At 34.2% G+C, this 20,307-nt stretch overlaps 1 protein-coding gene across 2 annotated transcripts in view; it reads right to left on the reverse strand.

The window, feature by feature from the left end:
* Positions 1–20,307, reverse strand: part of ODR4 (odr-4 GPCR localization factor homolog) — a 35,250-nt gene that overhangs the window by 11,520 nt on the left and 3,423 nt on the right. The window contains exons 3-11 of one of the 2 annotated variants that reach the window (XM_079107742.1): positions 14,558–14,692; positions 13,026–13,121; positions 10,584–10,690; positions 9,059–9,095; positions 7,959–8,099; positions 6,929–7,024; positions 6,036–6,104; positions 2,546–2,674; positions 1,781–1,871 (exon numbers count right to left, since the gene is read on the reverse strand). In XM_079107742.1, coding sequence (XP_078963868.1) covers positions 1,781–1,871; positions 2,546–2,674; positions 6,036–6,104; positions 6,929–7,024; positions 7,959–8,099; positions 9,059–9,095; positions 10,584–10,690; positions 13,026–13,121; positions 14,558–14,692 — 901 coding nt within the window. The remainder of the gene's footprint in view (positions 1–1,780; positions 1,872–2,545; positions 2,675–6,035; positions 6,105–6,928; positions 7,025–7,958; positions 8,100–9,058; positions 9,096–10,583; positions 10,691–13,025; positions 13,122–14,557; positions 14,693–20,307) is intronic. The other variant, XM_079107743.1, reaches the window with a different exon arrangement.

Consider the following 20,307-nt stretch of genomic DNA (forward strand, 5'->3'; position numbering starts at 1 on the left):
TGCCTTATAATGGAACACAAAATAGGGAATTTCGTCCTTAGCCTAGAAGCTATCATACTTCTTTTTTTTTTTTTTTTAATTTAAAGCACTGTGAATTTTATAATAAGTTGACTTTTTCCTTATTCATGCATGTTTGTAGTCAAACTGGATTCTACCTACATCAAGAATACAGGACAGACAGCATACACTTTTGTATTAATGTCTCTACTGACTACATCTTACTAGATAGAGTCCAATATCAAGAACTTTTAGGACATCAAAACATATATTTTGTGTACTAAACTCACTACCAATCCCATCTTATTTTATTTTTCTTCTTCCATTTGCCTCATTATTTATTTCTCTCTGTTTCATATGTAATGCTTTTGTACACAACCTTAAATAATTTTTAGGAAAAAATATGAATCTATATAAATAATGAATAACCACTTCATTTCTTTGGATATTCACAAACTACAACTTATTTTTTCAAATTCTAACATAAAAGACATTGCCTGACATAAACACATAATTGGTGCTTAGTTCAATACTATGATTCTAATGAACTATCACAAAAATGGAGATTTTGTGTGAAAAATGACCTCTGTCAACAAGAGACATGACTAAAAAGCTACCGATATAAAGATCAAGTAGAAAAGTGGAGTTCACATTAACAGTAACCTAGAGTTCCTCATTAAGAAACTAGTGGTACCTTTAATTACAAACAGAAGGTGAACAACGCCTTAAGTGAACAGGAAATGCCATTTCCTCCTTTGTTCCCTCTAGATTCTGTCTTACTTGTTTGGAGATGAGAACTGGGGAAATAACTCTACTCTTTGACCAGACTGCCTCCTAGTTGTAGAAATGCGTTACTACAATTTATACAGCAGCACATAAACTATGCATTGAAATAAGGACATTATTTTATTTTAAGCCACTTGAAACAGATTAAGTAAACTTCAAAGATGGCTATGATGTATGTGTGTTACTGCCACACAAAAATTTTAAACCATTTCAAACTGCACTGTGTCTGGGTTTTCCTGAAAAAATAATATAAATCAAATAAGGAAATGGTTGCAAAAATTTAAATTGCTGATTAAAAAAAGAAAAAGCACTTCTAACTTTCAAATTAAGAAGATAAATTAGCAACTTATTATCTAAATAAGACCAAGTTTTCCATTTGGTCTGAAGTTAAAATTGAAGGAGAAATCTTTTTGAAGACACACATCTAAGTAGTATTCCAAAGAAGAATCATTTAGGAATATTCTCCACAGCAGAGAAAAAAATAGATGCTAAATCTAACAATCCCAACAATCCAATATACTAAAAATACAAATATGATTATCATTAATTAGTCTAGTAAACCTAATATCCTGGCTATAAGTAATACTAAAAGAAGTTTGTTATATACAGAAATTGTACTTTTTTCCCTATAAACATGAAAACCTTTCCTTAAAAAATTACTCTGTATGTTTCAATTATTTATATATCCAAATGTGAATTGAAAATCCTCTCATATCAGAATAGTAGGAATGGGGACTAGGTTTAGTAAGTGTAGTTTCAAAAAATATAATTTTTGTAAGTGAAAAAAATTAAACACAAATTACTGAGCTGGTATAAATTGTTTCCCCAAAGACTAAATAGTTATTAAACCATAGCAGCCTTTATTTTTTAATATAATGAAGTCTGTTAGAGTAATATTTGAGAATTTACAACCATAACACAGTTTATAAATAGCACCTATTTAAAAATTTATTATATGAACACATGCAAAAAAAAGGTACTTATTTTATAGTCATAACTTTTTTTTCCGGGATTTCATTCAAAAGCAGGTCCTCAAATAGTATTTCACAACGATCAGCAACTGTGTTCAAAATATCTCTCTTCACTGCCTGGGTAGGTGGGGGATAGGGCAAGCAAAAACACAACAACAACAACAAAAAACTTTAGAGTTTCATTATTTAATTATAAAAAAACCTAAAAATTTTGTTTCCCAGTATAATCATATTCACTCAATAACTGATACACCCATATCATTCCATTTGCTATTTCCTTTTATTTACCATGCTTATTAATACAATTATAGTTTAAAGACAAATTTGCCTGGATCTCATTTAAATAGTAAATTTAAAGCAAATCAATGAATGAAATTTCACACCTAAAAGTCTTGCTAGTATTCCAAGTTAGGACACATATAACTATGACATAAATGCCAGTCATCATTTTTTAAAATTCTGAATTATACAACAATACCTATCAATACTTTTTCTATTTAAAAAATTCAATTTCCCTCAAAAGAAATTATTTCAAATGCACTAATATTTCACAACTGTGCAGTACTTACTAAGACTGCATAATCATAACTTTAAGAGTCAAAAAAAGATATATTCTATGTGTAAAAAATCTGGAACTAATTACATATATATTTGGACTGTACAACAGAGTCGCTCTTCATCAATTAAGATCATAATAATAATTATAAAATCTGAGGTCCAAGGAAAATAACTTGAGGATTTTTGAAAAGTTATATGTCCATTTTCCATATACCAGTTATTCCTTTCTGTACCTGCACAGCGTCTTTAACCTTGGGCTTGTTGTTGTGAATATAAGCTCTGCATTTCACAGAACCCTTAAGGTTTACAGAACCACTGCAGATCTGAACTGTGGCTGTAGATCTGTGGTCTGAATTCAGAAGCTGAAAGACAAATGTTTAAGTCCTAAAAGTTAACAATATTTAACTACACGAAGTACTCAAACATACGTTAGCAATCATATGGAAGAAAGAAGGAATTGACTGTTTGAAAATAGTCTCCATAAGTTATTAAAGGGTTTTAAGTTACATACTATTTTCTAAGCATTATGAATTTAGATTAAAAATTAGGGCCAAGTATACCTAAATGTATTCTCATTAACATAAACATCTAAAATACCAATATTCATTCAAAATATTCACCAAAAATATACTATTGCAGATTACTTAGCTAAAAGATAAAAGGATGTTTTATAAAAACGTTATCAGTAGAAATAAAGCATGAGATATAAGAAATGCACAAAAGAATACGAAGTAGAATCTGATAAATATTAAAAAATTACAAACAGTACACAGACTCACTATTTACTTAAACTTTCAACTCATAACTTTCATATGCCAAAAGTAATACTATGCTTTATTTAGGCAAAACCAAAACATCAACTATGACTATCCCAGCTGAAAATGATATTAATGGTTTCCAATGGATGAAATGGTTACCATTTTCAACTCAAAGTCCTATCTTCTTTAGTCTAAGGAGTATTAGTTCCTGCTTGGTTTTCAGGTGTTTCACAAACATTATTATTATTATTATTTTTTTGGTACTGGTGCTTGAATTCAGGGGCACTTTAGCAGTCCTTTTTAATTTTTACATAGTGTCTCACTAAGTTGCTCAGGGCCTTGCTAAGTTGCTAAGGCTGGCCTGGAACTTGTGATCCTCCTGCCTCAGTCTCCCAAGTGGCTGGGATTACCGGCATGTGCCACCAAGCCTGGCGCTCCACAAAAATTTTTAAGTTCATCATCTTAATTAGTGTCAAAACAAAGAGAGCATGGAAATACTGAGAAGTACTACTAAATACGTATCTTCAAAATGGGAATAAAAAATTGTGACTAAAAACCAGGTGTGATGGTGCACACGGTAATCCCAGTAGTTCAGGAGGCTAAAGAGGAGGATTCCAAGTTGGAAGTCAGCCTCAGCAATTCAGTGAGGCCCTCAGCAATTTAGCGAGACCCTGTCTCAAAACGTAAAATAAAAAATGGACTGGGGATGTGGCTCAGTGGTTGAACATTCCTGGGTTCAGTCTCTAGTACCATAAGAAAAAAAAAAAAAATGGACATGAAAAATGTAACTGATGTTTTAAGTAATTTGGAATAAAACAGTTAATAGTAGGAGTCCATTCTGAATGAACAAAATCCAAATCATACAACTTGTGAAAAATGCTATATGCCTATAAGAAGAAATGAGGAAAAATGATGAACAAAAAGAATTTGAATATATAGCTACTGACAGAGCCTGAGTAGTCAATGTCTAATACAGTTCAAAGTCTAGTGTTTCAAAAAAATTCCAAACTTAATCACGGTCAAGGTCTTGTTAGTAAAACTCTTATCATAGACCAAACACTTCTAAAAGTCCCAGGTCCATTCAAAAAATACTTCTCAAAGAACAAAGCAGCAAGGTGACATTGCTGATACTCTATTTAGAATAAGCTTCTTATGTAGAGTTCATCAATACATCAGTAGGATGATAGTGGAGAAGAGTAATGGGCTTTCCTCACCCACTCTGCAAATCGTTATTATAGATGAAACTACTCTACTTTGAAAAATAATGCCCTATCTTACATATTTAATATATAATTTGATACATATCTCATCACATATTAAACATTTATAATATATATGTGTATTAGTTAGGGCATTGTTTTCCAAAACAGACTAGACTATAAAAGTTTACACATGCATGCACATCAAAGAAAAGAGTTCTAAAGGATACAAGAACTGACTCATTCCTTTGGTAAAAATGTTGCTGGGTTCTACGAATATGAACTCCTCTTGGTCTCTGAACTTAGGAACAAAGTGGTTTATAAACAGCCTTTGGGAATCTATCTCATTCACATGTGAAGTGATACTGATACAGGATTTTGGAAAAAAGAACAATACTTCCAGCTACGGTCACCACCATATGAAACCCAATAGACATAGAGGCATTTTAGGCTAGATCTTAAGGAATAGATAGGATTTTGACTGGGCAAATAAGAAAAAGATGGCTGCCAAGACACATGATTCAGGAAATGCAAAGAATTTTAAAGGGAGAGCAAACAAACAATAGTAAGATTTGGAAAATAAGGATGAAAGATATGCTGAGACTATGAAGAGTCCTGAATTTGACTTTTCTTATTAGTCAGTACAGAGCAATTAAGGAATCTGAGCAAAGAGAGTAGTAAAATCAGTGTCTGATTCTTCTACAAATATTTTCTGAAAAAATTAATGTAAGTAAATGAATGCAAAGTGTGATTCAGAAGGGATAATATGAAGTTATATACAGGGTAAAGTAGTAATATGGGAGGCATTCCGCAAATAACAACATAAAGGTTTGCAGAGAGATCACATTGGGCAAGACTGTATACATGGAAAGAGACCAGTTAAGAGTTACTTGCTCTAATCAGGTAAAGTAATACTGTTGTAAGGCTAATGACAGTGGAACTATAAGGAAACTAAAAGATAAGTCTCACACTACAAGGAAAGAATCAATGAGATTTGAGTAGAAGAAAAGTGATAGCAAGTACTTACTGACTTAATTATTATACACTGGTCACTTCAAAAATTCCAGTTGAGAAACCAATTGAATGTTTGACAAAAATAATATTACATTAAATGATAACATACATCATTACAACAAATTATCTTCTACGATATTATCTTCCACTATTTCCTCTGTATTCTTATACTCTATATATCTCCCAACTGCAATTTTATCACTAACACAATTTACACTTCTAGGAATATTAGTACTTTTAACATTTTTTCTTCAAGATATCCAACTTTAAATTTCCAAAGAAATGTAGAATTTGAAACAACCATATAAAAATATGAAACTTGCTAATTAATACTTTTGATTTTATCATATCAGAAGAAGTAAAAAACTACTTCAATTAAGTATACAACAACTCCTGGCACATCTGTGCATACATTTTTTTGCTTTGTATAAAGTTGCTAAAAGTTGAAACTTTATTTATGAAAACTAAACTCCAAATATTTAGATATATTTATGTGTATATGAATGTAAATATTTAAAAAACTGTAATCTACTTGATGCTAAAATTTTAATAGCCTTGAGGCAAAAGATTCAAATAAGTTTTATTAAAATAATGTTTCCTGGGAATAACCTTCCCAACTGGATATTTTATACAATTTCTTGCATCTCTAAAATTATTTTATTCTCTAATTACAAAAATAAACAATTTCATTATGGTAATCCTAAAAAATAATATATTTTAAATAAGTGGTATAAGTATTTAAAAATACTTACCAACTGTGTTAGCACTTGCACATTAAAAGAATGACTAGTTGCTTGAGTATTTCCTCTCAAAGATTTTTTCTAAAACAAAAAAATAAAACCCACAAAAGTTAAAAAGCTATACTCTTGAGATTGTAAATAGAACATAAGATAATTAGGAACTATTCTACATGTACTAAGTAACTAAAAGAAAAAACAACTCTTACTACTTAAACAGCTTTTTTTATAAAAGATAAGCTGCTTCATGTATTCTATATCAATTAATATGTACTCTTAAAACCATTTCCTACTTTGATTCCTCTAAAGCAAGAATTGGCAAACAATTGCCTATGGGCCAAATCCACACTGCTACCTGTCTCTAAAGTAAAGTATTTCTGAAACACAACAATTATTATCCATTTACATCATCATTTGTGGCTATCTCCACACTACAACAGCAGAGGTGAATAGTTGTAACCAGACAACAGGTCTTGCAAGGTCTAAAATATTTACCATGTGGCTATTTACACAAAGTTTGCCGATTCCTGGTCTAGAGGGAGAGATCACTCATTCCCCTTCCTATAGGTCAAACCTATGTTAGAACCATCTGCAGATCCTCCCATAAAATGGCCACACCTCGTTTTTAAACTGCTATCATGATAGAACATGAGACCTTTACTTTCAAGTAAGCAGCTTACAACTTAAGATATTAGATGAGATTTAGATGACACTTCCTACTGTAGGGTTCAGGATCTCAATTATATCAGAAATAATCTCCTCCCATCATTTCCTAGAAAAATGTCTGCCCTCTACTTTAAAAGATCTTAGAAATGAATAGATAAAACCTGTTTTCATGAAGCCAAGGACTAAAGATAAACCATCTTTTATTTTTTCTTATTTCATAAATAAAAATGATTTTAACTTACTTGTCCTTCTAATAGATCAGAATCTTCATCTTTAACTTGTCCATTAATCGAGTAAACACCATTTTCTATTTGCTTGGCCCAGCGTATAAGTCCATTCTTAAAAGGAATGCAACATGAACAAGAAAATCTTTCAGATATAACATCATCTCTAACTCTCTAGACTCCACTTTTTTCCACTGAACACAATAAAAAAGAAAAGCCCTAAGTATCAGTAACACAGTATTTAAGTCCAGTCTCATAAAAAAAAAAAAAAAAAAAAAGGGAAAAAGAAAAAAAAGACATCTTGGTCTGGGGTTGTGGCTCAGTGGTAGAGCACTTGCCTGGCATGTGTGAGGCCCTGGGTTCAATCCTCAGCACACATATAAATATATAAGCAAAATAAAACATTCACTGACAACTAAAAAATATATTTTTTTAAAAAGACATATTAACTTTTTGGCACTTTATCCATATTTATTTGCCTGATCTTTATCTTAAACTAACATTTACATCAAACTCTGAATTCTTTTAAACTACATGAAAACAGTACAATTAAAATCAATAATGCCCATTATCTTTTTTTAAATAGGAGAAAAAGAACGTTAAACAAATAATCTAATGCAGTATTAAAAAGGGAAATATAAGCAAGCACCATCTGCCTTCTTAAATATGAAAAAAAATGGAAAAAAAATGAGACAAAAAAGAATGACACAGAAATACAAAAGAAGGGCTGGAAAAGTGAAGAGAAACTGACAAGAACCAAGAGAAAGGTGTAAGACCAAACAGTATAGCCACTTACATAATTATTTTTCATACATGTTAATTAATAAACATGTATTACATACCTATTACACTAAAGATACTAGTATGACTTTGATCCACTTCTAAAAAAATTCTAATCTGGAATAAGTTACTCATATAACAATCATTATTATAAATGTTTTGACAAAATTTTAAATGTTTTGACAATTATAAAATGAATGACACAACCAGAATAACAGCAGATTTTCCATTCAGCAAACACTAAACAAAATTGATTTTACCCTGATACCTTTGTATTTTTTTCCAGAGTATAGTTGACAGAAGTAGAAGAAAGTGGAATGTGAATATCAATGTGAATAGTACACTCCAGAGAAAGCCATGAAGTAGACAGTCCACTTTGATACTTCCAATCGGCTGGTCTTGCTGAACTCTTTAGCAGGGAAGAAGGTGAAAAAATAAAGTATGATGTGGTTTAGGTAAAAAACCATGTAAAGACCAATAACTGCACAATCTAATAACTCAAACACACCAATACACAATATATGTGGCCAAATTCCTTGAGCAAAGGACATTAGTACAAACTAAAAAACAAAGCACGCATTAAGTTCAGTACTCTTAAATACATTCTAGGAAACCTTGGCAACCCCCGACAACCCCTGGTAGGAAGAGGATTGTAAAGTTTCATATTTAAAATTCTGGAAAGTCCTCTGCACCTGCCTTTCACCTATAGCTTCAGTAGTGTCAGTTCTGAAGATTCTGATGTGCAACTGAGCAACTACTAAGTACCAGGCATTCTCCTTTCTGTCCCATTCTTACTAACCATACTGCTTTCAGACTTTTTCTCATTTACTTTTAGACACCTTAACAAAATGCTGATCTGGAATCAGCAGAATATTGGTAGCTTGTTTGCTAGACACTATAGCTACCAACAGTCCTCATCACTTTTACTATCAGCTTCTCAAATATAAAACTAAACACATAAGCAAGGTAGAAGGAGCTTAACAAAAATATTTCACAATTATCCAGGCATACTGGCACATGCCTGTAATCCCAGCAACCCAGGAGGCTGAGGCAGGTGGGTCACAAGTTCAAGGTCAGCTTCAGCAACTTAATGGGACCCTATCTCAAATAAAATAAAAATGGGTCTGGTGTAGCTCAATGGTAGAACACTCCTGGGTTCAATCCCCAGTACTGGAAAAAAAAATTAACAATGAAAAAAAGTATAAATTTTTCTTGCCTATAATAAAATTAATCTTAGTTCAGAATAAAAACTACAGGTGGCTGTAGATAATAATAGAAAGTAAAGGCATCAAAATTATTTAAACTAAATAAAAGGTAAATTTTAATGTAAAAATAGAGAAAAATCTATAAAGGGTAATTTTGTCTTACCTTTGGGTCGTGGACATCATAAGTTCGACAAGATATTCTTTACTAATTAAGGACAGAAATGACCAAAATAAGAAGCAATTCTTTATAATCACGAGAATATATATCATCAAAAAATAAAAATAATCATGCATCCAAGAGTTCTTACAAATCATAACACTTTATACACTTACATATACATAAATGTATAGGTATGTACATGTATATATAAATTTATTTGTATATGCACATAAATATAAATTGCTTGGTCTATAATACTTGTGGTAATTGAAAACTATTTCCTTACATTTATAAACACTGCTAATCACAATAAATAGAATGGAAGTACTTGTGAAATTTTCCACAAATATATCTTCCACAACAAAAAGGAGTGCTGTTTTGGATGAGATCAAGTCTGAGAATATTTATTTGGTCAAAAGGCCTTCACAGGAAACTTTCCAGTTAAAAATCATCTTCTGCAGGAATGGTCACTTTTAAAATTTTGTTTTCTGAAGGTCTCAATATATTGGGCCCTTGGATTGTATTATTTCTTTAGTGAGGTTGTTTCTTACTTGCGGGGTGTGGGGGGGTGTCCCTCTGTCCTAGAAAGTTACAGTTACTGTCTTTTCATCTTGGCCAAAAGTGTAAGGATTTCTTGGATATCTACACTGTTCAGTTAAGGGTACCTGTGCTTTAAATTTCACATTTCATCTTTAGGAAATGAAGGTGAAAATTTTAACATAATTTAAAAAAAATTACTTTGCCTATGCTATCAGTTGGCATTTTTCTCTCTCTAGAATCTACTGTGCTTCATGGAATCAGCCTAGGTGTCCATCAATGAATAAATGGAAAATGGAGTTTTATTCAGCCATAAAGAAGAATGAAATTATGTTATTGCAGGAAAATGGATGGAACTTGAGAACATCATATAAAGCAAAATAAGACAAATTAACAGTCAAGGGTTGTACGTTTTCTCTCATATGTGAAAGCTAGAGAGGAAAAGAAAGGTGGGTGGCAGTAGGGAAAAATGAAAAGATTTTCACATGAAAATCAAAGGGAGATGAGACAAGTAGAAGAAAGGGACCTGGAGACACAGGGAGGGGAAAGGGGAAAAACCAGGAAATAATACTGGCCAAACTATAAGGTTACATTGTGTTCATATATGAACATGTAACAACAAATCCCACCATTATATACAATTGTAATGCGCCAATTAAAAAAATTATGGATTCAAAAAAAAAAAAAAAAAAAGAATCTATTGTGCTTGGATGTACAAGGGTATACAGCCAGTAAAAATTCAGAATCCTGAGTTCTTGCTACCTCTAACTCTTTATAACCTCTAACTCTTTATAATCTGGGACACGATTAACAGTCATTATTACTATTGCTATTATTTTTGGCAACTCTAATTATGTGATATTTACCAAAAAACTTACAAACTATGTCTATTTTTTAAAATGATGAATAAACAAATGTTAAAAAAAAACTTGCAAAAATATTATTTGGGTACCATACACTATTTAAATATAAACACTTAAATAAAAGATACTTTTTTGTAGATGAGCAAATGTGAAGTATCACTCGTTCTGAGACTTCATCCTCTTTGAAATTCCACAGTCTTTTTCTATTCATAGATTTTTCCATAGCAAATATTAGCTGAAAGACAGAAAAATACACATTAATTGAATGAAAAATGAAAAAAAGTCAATCTAGAAATAGATAATTACATGTCCCCAAAGTGCCTATTTATCTTTAAAATCCCATGAGTCTATCAATTTTCTGTCCTTTAAAATATAGAACATTTACCATTTTGGATTTCATTTTTAAATATTTACATAAAAACTGGGTAAATAGAAAGATATAATTCACTGTCATTAATTATTAACTGGATATGAAAAATTGATTTTGGGCACCAGCATTTACATAAAATATAGAATAGAGATTTTATTTTAATTAGAATGAGAAATAACATGATTTTAACTACAAAAATGCAGCATGTTACCAATTGGGCATTCCTTATTTCCAAGTCACAAGATTTATAGCAATGTATAAGGACACAAAAAATAGAGCAATAACAGATTAAAAGTGAAAAAAATCAGAATAATGACATAAATCTGTATCAGAAATCATTACAAAATGCATGTGTGAAACAAGGGTAAGGCTGTCATAAATGTAGTTCTAACAAAAATATGCAGAGAGAAATCTGATTTGTTATCTAATTAAGATAGTCCATAAGCTGAAAACAAAAACTGATCAAAAGAGGTACAACTTTCTTGGTGATGACATCAAAGAAATTTCACACAGAAATATAATATTTTATAATATGATGACCAACATTTTTAACAATAAACCCTACAGAAGAAGATTAACAAGTTTTATAAGGTTATTCCTTACAATGTCTTTCAGTATAGACCAATAGAAACAAAGTTAGATAATTGAAACTTGACAATTTCTAAGATACAGCATTTCTAAAATACATTCTTAAGAACAAGATACCAAAGCAAAAGGAAGGAGATTTCTAACACTGAATACATATATACTTCACTCAATTCAGCACCAACCACAAAAGCACGCACGAGCAATGCTCATAACAGTAAATACATGTAATATATAAATATTTAAACTATATCTCAAATGGCCAAAGATGATGAGCTATAGTGAAACAGGTAAATTTACTTAAAAGGGAAATGATAGTAGAAGTATGAACAATTTGCCAAAGAAGGGAAGACCTCTATTTTCTTTGCTTACACTGAGGCACGAATACTAAAGACAGGGGAGTGGGACATGTGATAGGAGAGGCCACAAAACTGGAATGATCTGTAGCACCTTGGGTTCTAAGCTGCACACTTTTTAAATAAAAAATTTAAAATCAGCATACTACAGTAATGTAGCCACATCGATGTTCACAGCAGCTCAATTCACAATAGCTAGATTGTGGAACCAACTGAGATGCCCTTCAATAGATAAATGAATAAAGAAACTGTGGTATATACACATAATGGAATATTACTCAGCCATAAAGAAGAATAAAATTATGGCATTTGCTAGTAAATGGATGAAGCTGGAAAATATCAAGTTAAGTGAAATAGGCCAAGCCCAAAAAACCAAAGGCCAAATGTTTTCTCTGATAAGTGGATGACGATATATATAATGGGGGGTACCGGGGGAAGAGAAGAATGAAGAAACTTTGGACGGTGTAGAGGAAAATGGGGTGGGACAGGGTAGGGGACAGAAAGATAGTCGAATGAAACAGTACTACCCTATGTAGACATATGATTACATGAATGGTGTGAATCTACATTGTGTACAACCATAGAAATGAAAACTTGTACCCCATTTGTATACAATGAATCAAAATGCAGTCTGTAAAAATAATAAAAAAATTTCTTTGGGGAATCTGTGGGATTTTATACTTCCGAAGAGTATAAGGTTTTATTTTCTCTCTTGAGGTGTGAAAGTTTACTTGGGTCTTAAGTACTAATAGAGATGAAAACTGCCTGCACAGAGTTTGATTTAGGTTTGGGTTTAAGAGAAAACAGTCTGGGACAAGGTTACCCAATTCTCTAATAGAAGAATAAAACAAAATACACAGGGAATCTAGGATATATGCTCTGTTCAGGAATAAAGAATAAGTTTTGCTATTTACGTTTTATTCTCAGGATCTTAAGAAAACTGAACAGAATAATTTCACATTATAGCAATCCAGCAGAAAACTACTATTGCACAAGAAAAATTCTTAAGTCATTATGACTTGTTTCATATCTGTAAAGTAAAAATCTTTTAAACATGTAGCTTTGGTTGAAAATAACATTTACATTCCTTACATTCAAGATATCCAAGTAACTGGGTAGAAAAAGCTATTTCCACATAATCCTAGCATAATGAATTATGCAACACTAATCTAAATATACCTAGGGTAACTGCACACACAAAAAATTAATTAAAAAATATATAACTGACTCATTAAGAATTTCTGGTATTTCACACTTACTCTGCGCAGGGCATTCTGAAAATCATTTGCCAGTTCCAAAGTTGTAATAATAAATACTCCAAGAACTAAAAGTCCTCCTGGTAGCATTCTGGATACCTAAAAACAAAAATACTTTACTAGCTCCCATAAGCATATTCATACTTTTCTAAGAAAACAAATATTAAATTACCAAGTATTTACCAAGTACCAACTATATACATAACATCAGGGTAGGAACAATTGAAAAATCAGTCAAAATAAGGAGAAACATGGTAACAAAGATGAATGGGATACCATTATGTTCACAATCTTCCTAGAGTGTCCTCGGCTTTTCACATTAAGGTTATTTTATAAATAAAATCACTTCATAACATCCTCAGCTACATCAATATATACACCCCTTTCTCAAAAGATTGAAAGACTAAGATAACTTCTGAAATCTTTTTGATGGTTTCCCACAATCAGCAAAATAAAATAAACATCTTTGTATTAGACTCGTACTTTAGTCTTTCTAGAATCTAGTCAATCTGATGTTCTGAACCTCATTTGACACCACTTACCCAGAAATATTTAATAATCAGTTAAAAACTGATCACAGTTTTACTACATATCCCTAGGCTTCATAACTGTGCCCTTCCTAGAGCTGTTCCCTCATGCTGAATTGACTTTCTCTTATATTTCCACACGTCTGAATTCTATTTCTTCCTCTCATATTGCCAATACTGTCCTCCTAGACACCCATGCTAACATTCTCAGTCATCTTTAGCTTCTATCACCCCGTATCTCTTCACTTCCAATCTACTTTATCTTGGTTCTAGCTCTTTCTCTGAAATCATATGGCCAAGAAGCACAATCTACTGTGTCTCTCTATTCAGGCATTCATTTATCCAGTATTTTAGAGCTCCCATTAAAAACTATGGAAACACTATGCTAGACACTCAGTATATAGCAATTAATAAACAGATGCCTCTCCTGCCCTGTTCCCCTAGTTAAGGGACATGTCATCACTTTTTGGACTACACTCCAACTATACATTTTCTATTATTTCCAGTCTCTCTATTCTGCATGCATACTGTTCAAAGATATAAAAGTTATCTTGTAAATTACTGGCAAATCAGTCACACTATCCCTTTCTCAAAATAAGAAGCTTTGAAAGTCTACCACATCTACCAATACATTCCTTAGGACACCACTCAAAATTTATCAATCAACTGGCCCCTTCCAGTCTTATGCGTAATTATATTCTTCTACATTCTCCAAGTTTCAACTCTATACCTAATTGCTTGCTATTCTCCTAACATACGTTTCTCCTCTATGGCTCTGGTTCATTTATTCATATTGTTCCAGCTGTATTCAATGTACTCTGACTTCTGTTGGCAAAGTCTTACTCAGCCTTCAAGTCCAGAGCCTTCTATAAAGCTGTTTTGAATCCAACCATTGGCAGCTATTTAAGAAGTATTCTGAAATCCTAGTCTAATAACGAGAACAAAGTGTTTTTTCTTGTTAGTCAAATAGATACAAACTTAACTATATAAAGAGATAAATACCATTACCTGGTTGGCATGTTCTGTGGCCCATTCTTCATCCAAATTATCCAACTTAGCTTTCGGATGTTTGAGGTTCTCATTTTGCTCTTCTTTGGGTGGTGTTCTAGTGGCAAGAAGCACATAATCCTTTTGTGAAGAACACTTCAAAAACAAATTATAAAAGTGTATTAGAGCTTTATAAAGCTTTATTGGATTAAGAAATCAGAAACCTCAGCTCTTAGGACATATAAAGACTGAATATATTTGTACCAAGTTACCCTCTTTATAATGGAATATTTGTACCAAGTTAATATCCATATTAAAATGAAATCTGTGCTTATTAAAATTAATTTTCATTATCAAAGGATAAACTTAGGGAACATTGATCAGCTCAGTTAAATTACAGTGAAAGTTTCCTAAAAAGACTGAAAATAAGGCTGATGATGCAAGTTAGCCTAACAGGGGTTCACTTTATGCTTTGAGTACAAACTTTGCTACTTGCCCACAAGTAGATTTAAAAGTGACATGGTTTTGTTTTGTTTTCTCTATTCTTCTTCTTCTCCTTCTCCTCCTCCCGAACAGCACGACAAACAAGACTAACATTTTTCCTGTCCCAGGCTAAGCTATTGTGTCCTTCACTACCCAAAAAAGTAATAATCCTGCCCACAAGAATAAAGAAACTCCAAACCTGAGAACTGGAACAACAGCTCCCAAGGACCCCTGATGTAAGTAATCAGTTTTATCTACTGATAATGTTTGGAGCCCACTCCTTGCTGAGGACTGAACCCAGTACCCCATGGATGCGAGGCAAATGCTCTACAACTGAGCCACAACCCCAGCCCCTTGCAGTCTTCTTTTAAAAGCCCTGTGTTTTCCCTGGGAGGGAGAATCATAGCCTCTGGGACAACAGTCCTCTGTGTTTCTCCTTTGCTTTTTCTCAAAACCTTGTTCCCATTATTGGATCAGCAACAGGGACAAAGACTGAGCTTTTGGTATCATTAGAATGGTGTCATCTTCATATAGGACCTGAAACTCCTTAATGATAATTAGCATCATCTCAGGATAGAAAATAAAGGAAGAGTAATTATTTTTAAAGAATTTACTTTCAGAAAGTTATGTTCAAATGTACACGGGAAAAAAATACAGGTACTGAATAAAAGAAGCTCCTCTTTTTTCATAAAATGTTTAATAAAGAAAAAGAAACTGGCACTAAGAGTTGGAAACAAGCAAGCTTGAGGGAAAGAAAAGCGATGAGCTCTGGAATAAAAAGAAAAAGCTATAGAAAACTGGAAGGAATAAAAAGACAGCATGAAGACAGATTGGAAGAAAGGCCTTAAATTGTCCAGAACGTATTTGCAAGATGGCAGTTGTGCTAAGCTCTCAAAGTAGCATGTATCCAGCAAGGCAAGTTTGGAAGACCATCTTTATTCCTGACCTTTTATCTCTATTGATCACATCCTTCTCTGACACTCTTCCCTTTTTTTAAATAAAGGGAAGGAAAAAACTTGAGTAAAAAATTTCTAACAAAAAGACCCCCATAATAGATGTTAAGTTACCTGAATCAAAAAGAAGTTCACACTAAAGAAAAAGTAAAGAAAATCTTAGAAGACGGAAAGATCTCCCATGTTCTTGGATAGGCAGAATTAATATTATCAAAATGGCCGTACTACCAAAAGTGCTATACAGATTCAATGCAATTCCAATTAAAATCCCAATGATGTAACTTACAGAAATGGAGCAAGAAATCATGAAATTCATCTGGAAGAATAAGAAACCCAGAATAGCTAAAGCAATCCTTGGCAGGAAGAGTGAAGCAGAAGGTATCGCAATACCACATCTTCAACTCTACTACAAAGCAACAGCAACAAAAATGGCATGGTATTGGTACCAAAATAGACAGGTAGCTCAATGGTACAGAATAGAGGACACAGACACAAACCCAAATAAATACAATTTTCTCATACTAGACAAAGGGGCCAAAAATATGCAACCAAGGAAAGATACCCTCTTCAACAAATGGTGCTGGGAAAACTGGAAATTCATATGCAACAGAATGAAACTAAACCCCTATCTCTCAACCTGCACAAAACTCAACTCAAAATGGATCAAGGACCTTGGAATCAGATCAGAGACCCTTCATCTTACAGAAGAAAAAGTAGGTCCTAATCTTCAACATGTCTGCTTAGGATCAGACTTCCTTAACAGGACTCCCATAGCACAAGAAATAAAAGTAAGAATCAATAACTGGGATAGATTCAAACTAAAAAGCTTTCTCTCAGCAAAGGAAACCATCAGCAATGTGCAGAGAGAGCCTACAGAGTGGGAGAAAATCTTTGCCACTCATACTTCAGATAGAGCACTAATTTCCAGAATCTATAAAGAACCCAAAAAACTCTACACCCAGAATACAAATAATCTAATCAACAAATGGGCTAAGGAAATGAACAGATACTTCATAGAAGATCTACAAGCAATCAACAGATATATGAAAAAATGTTCAACATCTCTAGTAATAAGAGAAATGCAAATCAAAACTACCCTAAGATTCCATCTCACCCCAATTAGAATGGCGGTCATCAAGAATACAAGCAACAATAAATGTTGGTAAGGATGTGGGGAAAAAGGTACACACATACATTGCTGCTGGGGTTGCAAATTAGTGCTGCCACTCTGGAAAGCAGTATGGAGATTCCTCAGAAAGCTTGGAATGGAACCACCATTTGACCCAGCTATCCCACTCCTTGGCCTTTACCCAAAGACTTAAAATCAGCATACTACAGAGATACAGCCACATCAATGTTCATAGCTGCTCAATTCACAATAGCCAGACTGTGGAACCAACCTAGATGTCCTTCAATTTTTGAAGGAATAAGAAGCTGTGGTATATATATATATATATATATATATATATATATATATGGAATATTATGGTATATATATATATGGTATATACATATATATATGGAATATTACTCAGCCATAAAGAATAAAATTATGGCATTTGCAGGCAAATGGATGAAATTGGAGAATATCATGCTAAGTGAGATAAGCCAATCTCAAAAAAGCAAAGGACGAATGATCTCGCTGATAAGCAAATGATGACACATAATGGGGGGGGTGGGAGGGGGGCAAGAATGGAGGAAGGAGGGACTCTATAGAGGGAAAAGAGGGGTGGGAGGGGTGGGGGAAGGAAAAAATAGCAGAATGAATCAAACACCATTACCCTACATAAATGTACGATTACACAAATGGTATGCCTCTACTTCATGTACAAGCAGAGAAACAACATGTATCCCATTTGTTTATAATTAAAATATATATATACACACACACACACAAAAAAAAGTTCAGATCACTGCCAAGAAAGGCAGTATGGCTGGCTAAGGAGGGGTCTTCAACGGTGGAACTACCTGGTTAAACAGTGCAGATATGCCCTCTGTCTTATAAGATATCTAATTTTTGAAAACTCTGAAAATGAACATTTCTCTGAGGGCTAAACTGACATTAACCACACTCATGAATAATGATGTAGAAAACCTGAATATCATGAAGAACGTAAGTCCTCTGGGCAGTGTATTCGTTTTTCTTTTTTTTAATATGGGGTATTTTGGATGGGAATTAAACCTAGGGCCTTGCACATGCTGGACAAGTGTTGTCATGAGTTGCCCCTCCAGCCCAGCACATTCTTTATCAGCAGGTAACCTGAGCCTTCAAATTTTAAGAGAAAATAGCTTAGGGATGTTAACAGAAGCATAACAAGGAGTTAATTATGCAATTTGAAAGTTCTAAGACATCAGACCAAGAGAGGCAGAAAGAAAAATTGTCACATTAAGACCTTTATTTAGGCCAGAGGAGGAGCTGCGTAGAGAGCTGTTTGGACTCAGAGCGACCGCTCCTGAACACCGGGGCCTGCCCTGAGAAGGAGGAGGAGGAGCACGGCGGATCGCTTGGACTCAGAGTGACTGCCAAGGGCTATGGGCAGTTGGCGGGAGAAGGAGGCACACAGTGAGTTGCTTGGACTCCTAGTGACCACACCGGAACACCGGGCAGCTGTCCGGAGGAAGAGACGAGCGGCAGGGCGCTGGGACTCGGAGCGATTATACGGGGCTCCAGGTGGCTGCTCAGAGGAGGGGCCGCATAGCCAGGCAATTAGGAGCAGAGCAGGGTCCCAGAACCTAGGAGGCTTCTTGGTGGAACAGCCACACAGAGACACGCTTAGGGGCGGAGCGAAGGTTCCAGGACTGCGGGCAGATTCTCTGAGGAGAGGCAGCCTAAAGAGACTCGTGTGCGAAGGGTGAGGCTCCCAGGCCCAGGAGGTAGGTCCGGGCCCCTGGGAATGTTGCAGAGGAAGGCAGCCCAGCCCAGGCGGTAGCTGTAAATTGAGGGGAACCTCTAGGAGGGAACTGACCAGCGAGACCTCCCCACCGGGTGAGTCTTCCCTGCCGGGTGAGGTTTCCCCACAAGGACAGTAAAACCAGAGACACAGGCCCAAACAGGCCTTGCCTCAGCCCTCAGCCTAGTTCCCCTTTGGATGACCATTGGTCAACAAGTGGAGGCACCTCTGCCCACTAGCAGGGAATATACCCCACCTGAAGGCCACCACCCCTAGACAGGCAGATTCCTTGTGGAGCACCGCACTATCAACTTCCTCCAGGACTTCAGCCCACTGAAGGCTGAGAGGGGATATACTAGAAATCTTCAGGGACATTATAAGTCAATAGAGGAAATCTGCAATATCTCAGTGGTCCACTGATACCTGAACAATATGAGAAAACAAGGAAAGAAAATGCCCCAAACAAATCTAGATGTTACATCAATAAAACCCAATGACAGCATGGCAGAAGAAATGACAGAAAAGGAGTTCAGAATGTACATAATTAAAATGATCAGGGAAGCAAACGATGAGATGCAATTAGACAGACCAAAGAAATCAAAGGGATACGAATAGGAAAAGAAGAACTCAAACTATCCCTATTTGCTGATGATATGATTATATACTTAGAGGAACCAGGAAATTGCACCAGAAAACTTTTAGAACTCCTAAGTGAATACAGTAAAGTAGCGGGATATAAGATCAATGCACATAAATCTAATGCATTTTTATACATAAGTGATGAATCTTTGGAAATTAGGAAAACTACCCCATTCACAATAGCCTCAAAAAAAATAAAATACTTGGGAATCAATCTCACAAAAGAGGTAAAAGACCTCTACAATGAGAACTACAGACCACTAAAGAAAGAAATTGAAGAAAACCTTAGAAGATGGAAAGATCTTCCATGTTCTTGGATAGGCAGAATTAATATTGTCAAAATGGCCATACTACCAAAAGTTCTATACAGATTCAATGCAATTCCAATTAAAATCCCAATGACGTACCTTACAGAAATAGAGCAAGCAATTATGAAATTCATCTGGAAGAATAAGAAACCCAGAATAGCTAAAGCAATCCTTAGCAGGAAGAGTGAAGCAGGAGGTATCGCAATACCAGATCTTCAACTCTACTACAAAGCAATAGTAACAAAAATGGCATGGTATTGGTACCAAAATAGAAAGGTAGATGAATGGTACAGAATAGAGGACACGGACACAAGCCCAAATACAATTTTCTCATACTAGACAAAGGGGCCAAAAATATGCAATGGAGAAAAGATAGCCTCTTCAACAAATGGTGCTGGGAGAATTGGAAATCCTATGCAACAGAATGAAACTAAACCCATATCTCTCACCCTGCACAAAACTAAACTCAAAATGGATTAAGGACCTCGGAATCAGAC

Source organism: Sciurus vulgaris, assembly GCF_902686455.1.
Source record: "Sciurus vulgaris genome assembly, chromosome: 12".
Classification (NCBI taxonomy): Eukaryota; Metazoa; Chordata; class Mammalia; order Rodentia; family Sciuridae; genus Sciurus; species Sciurus vulgaris.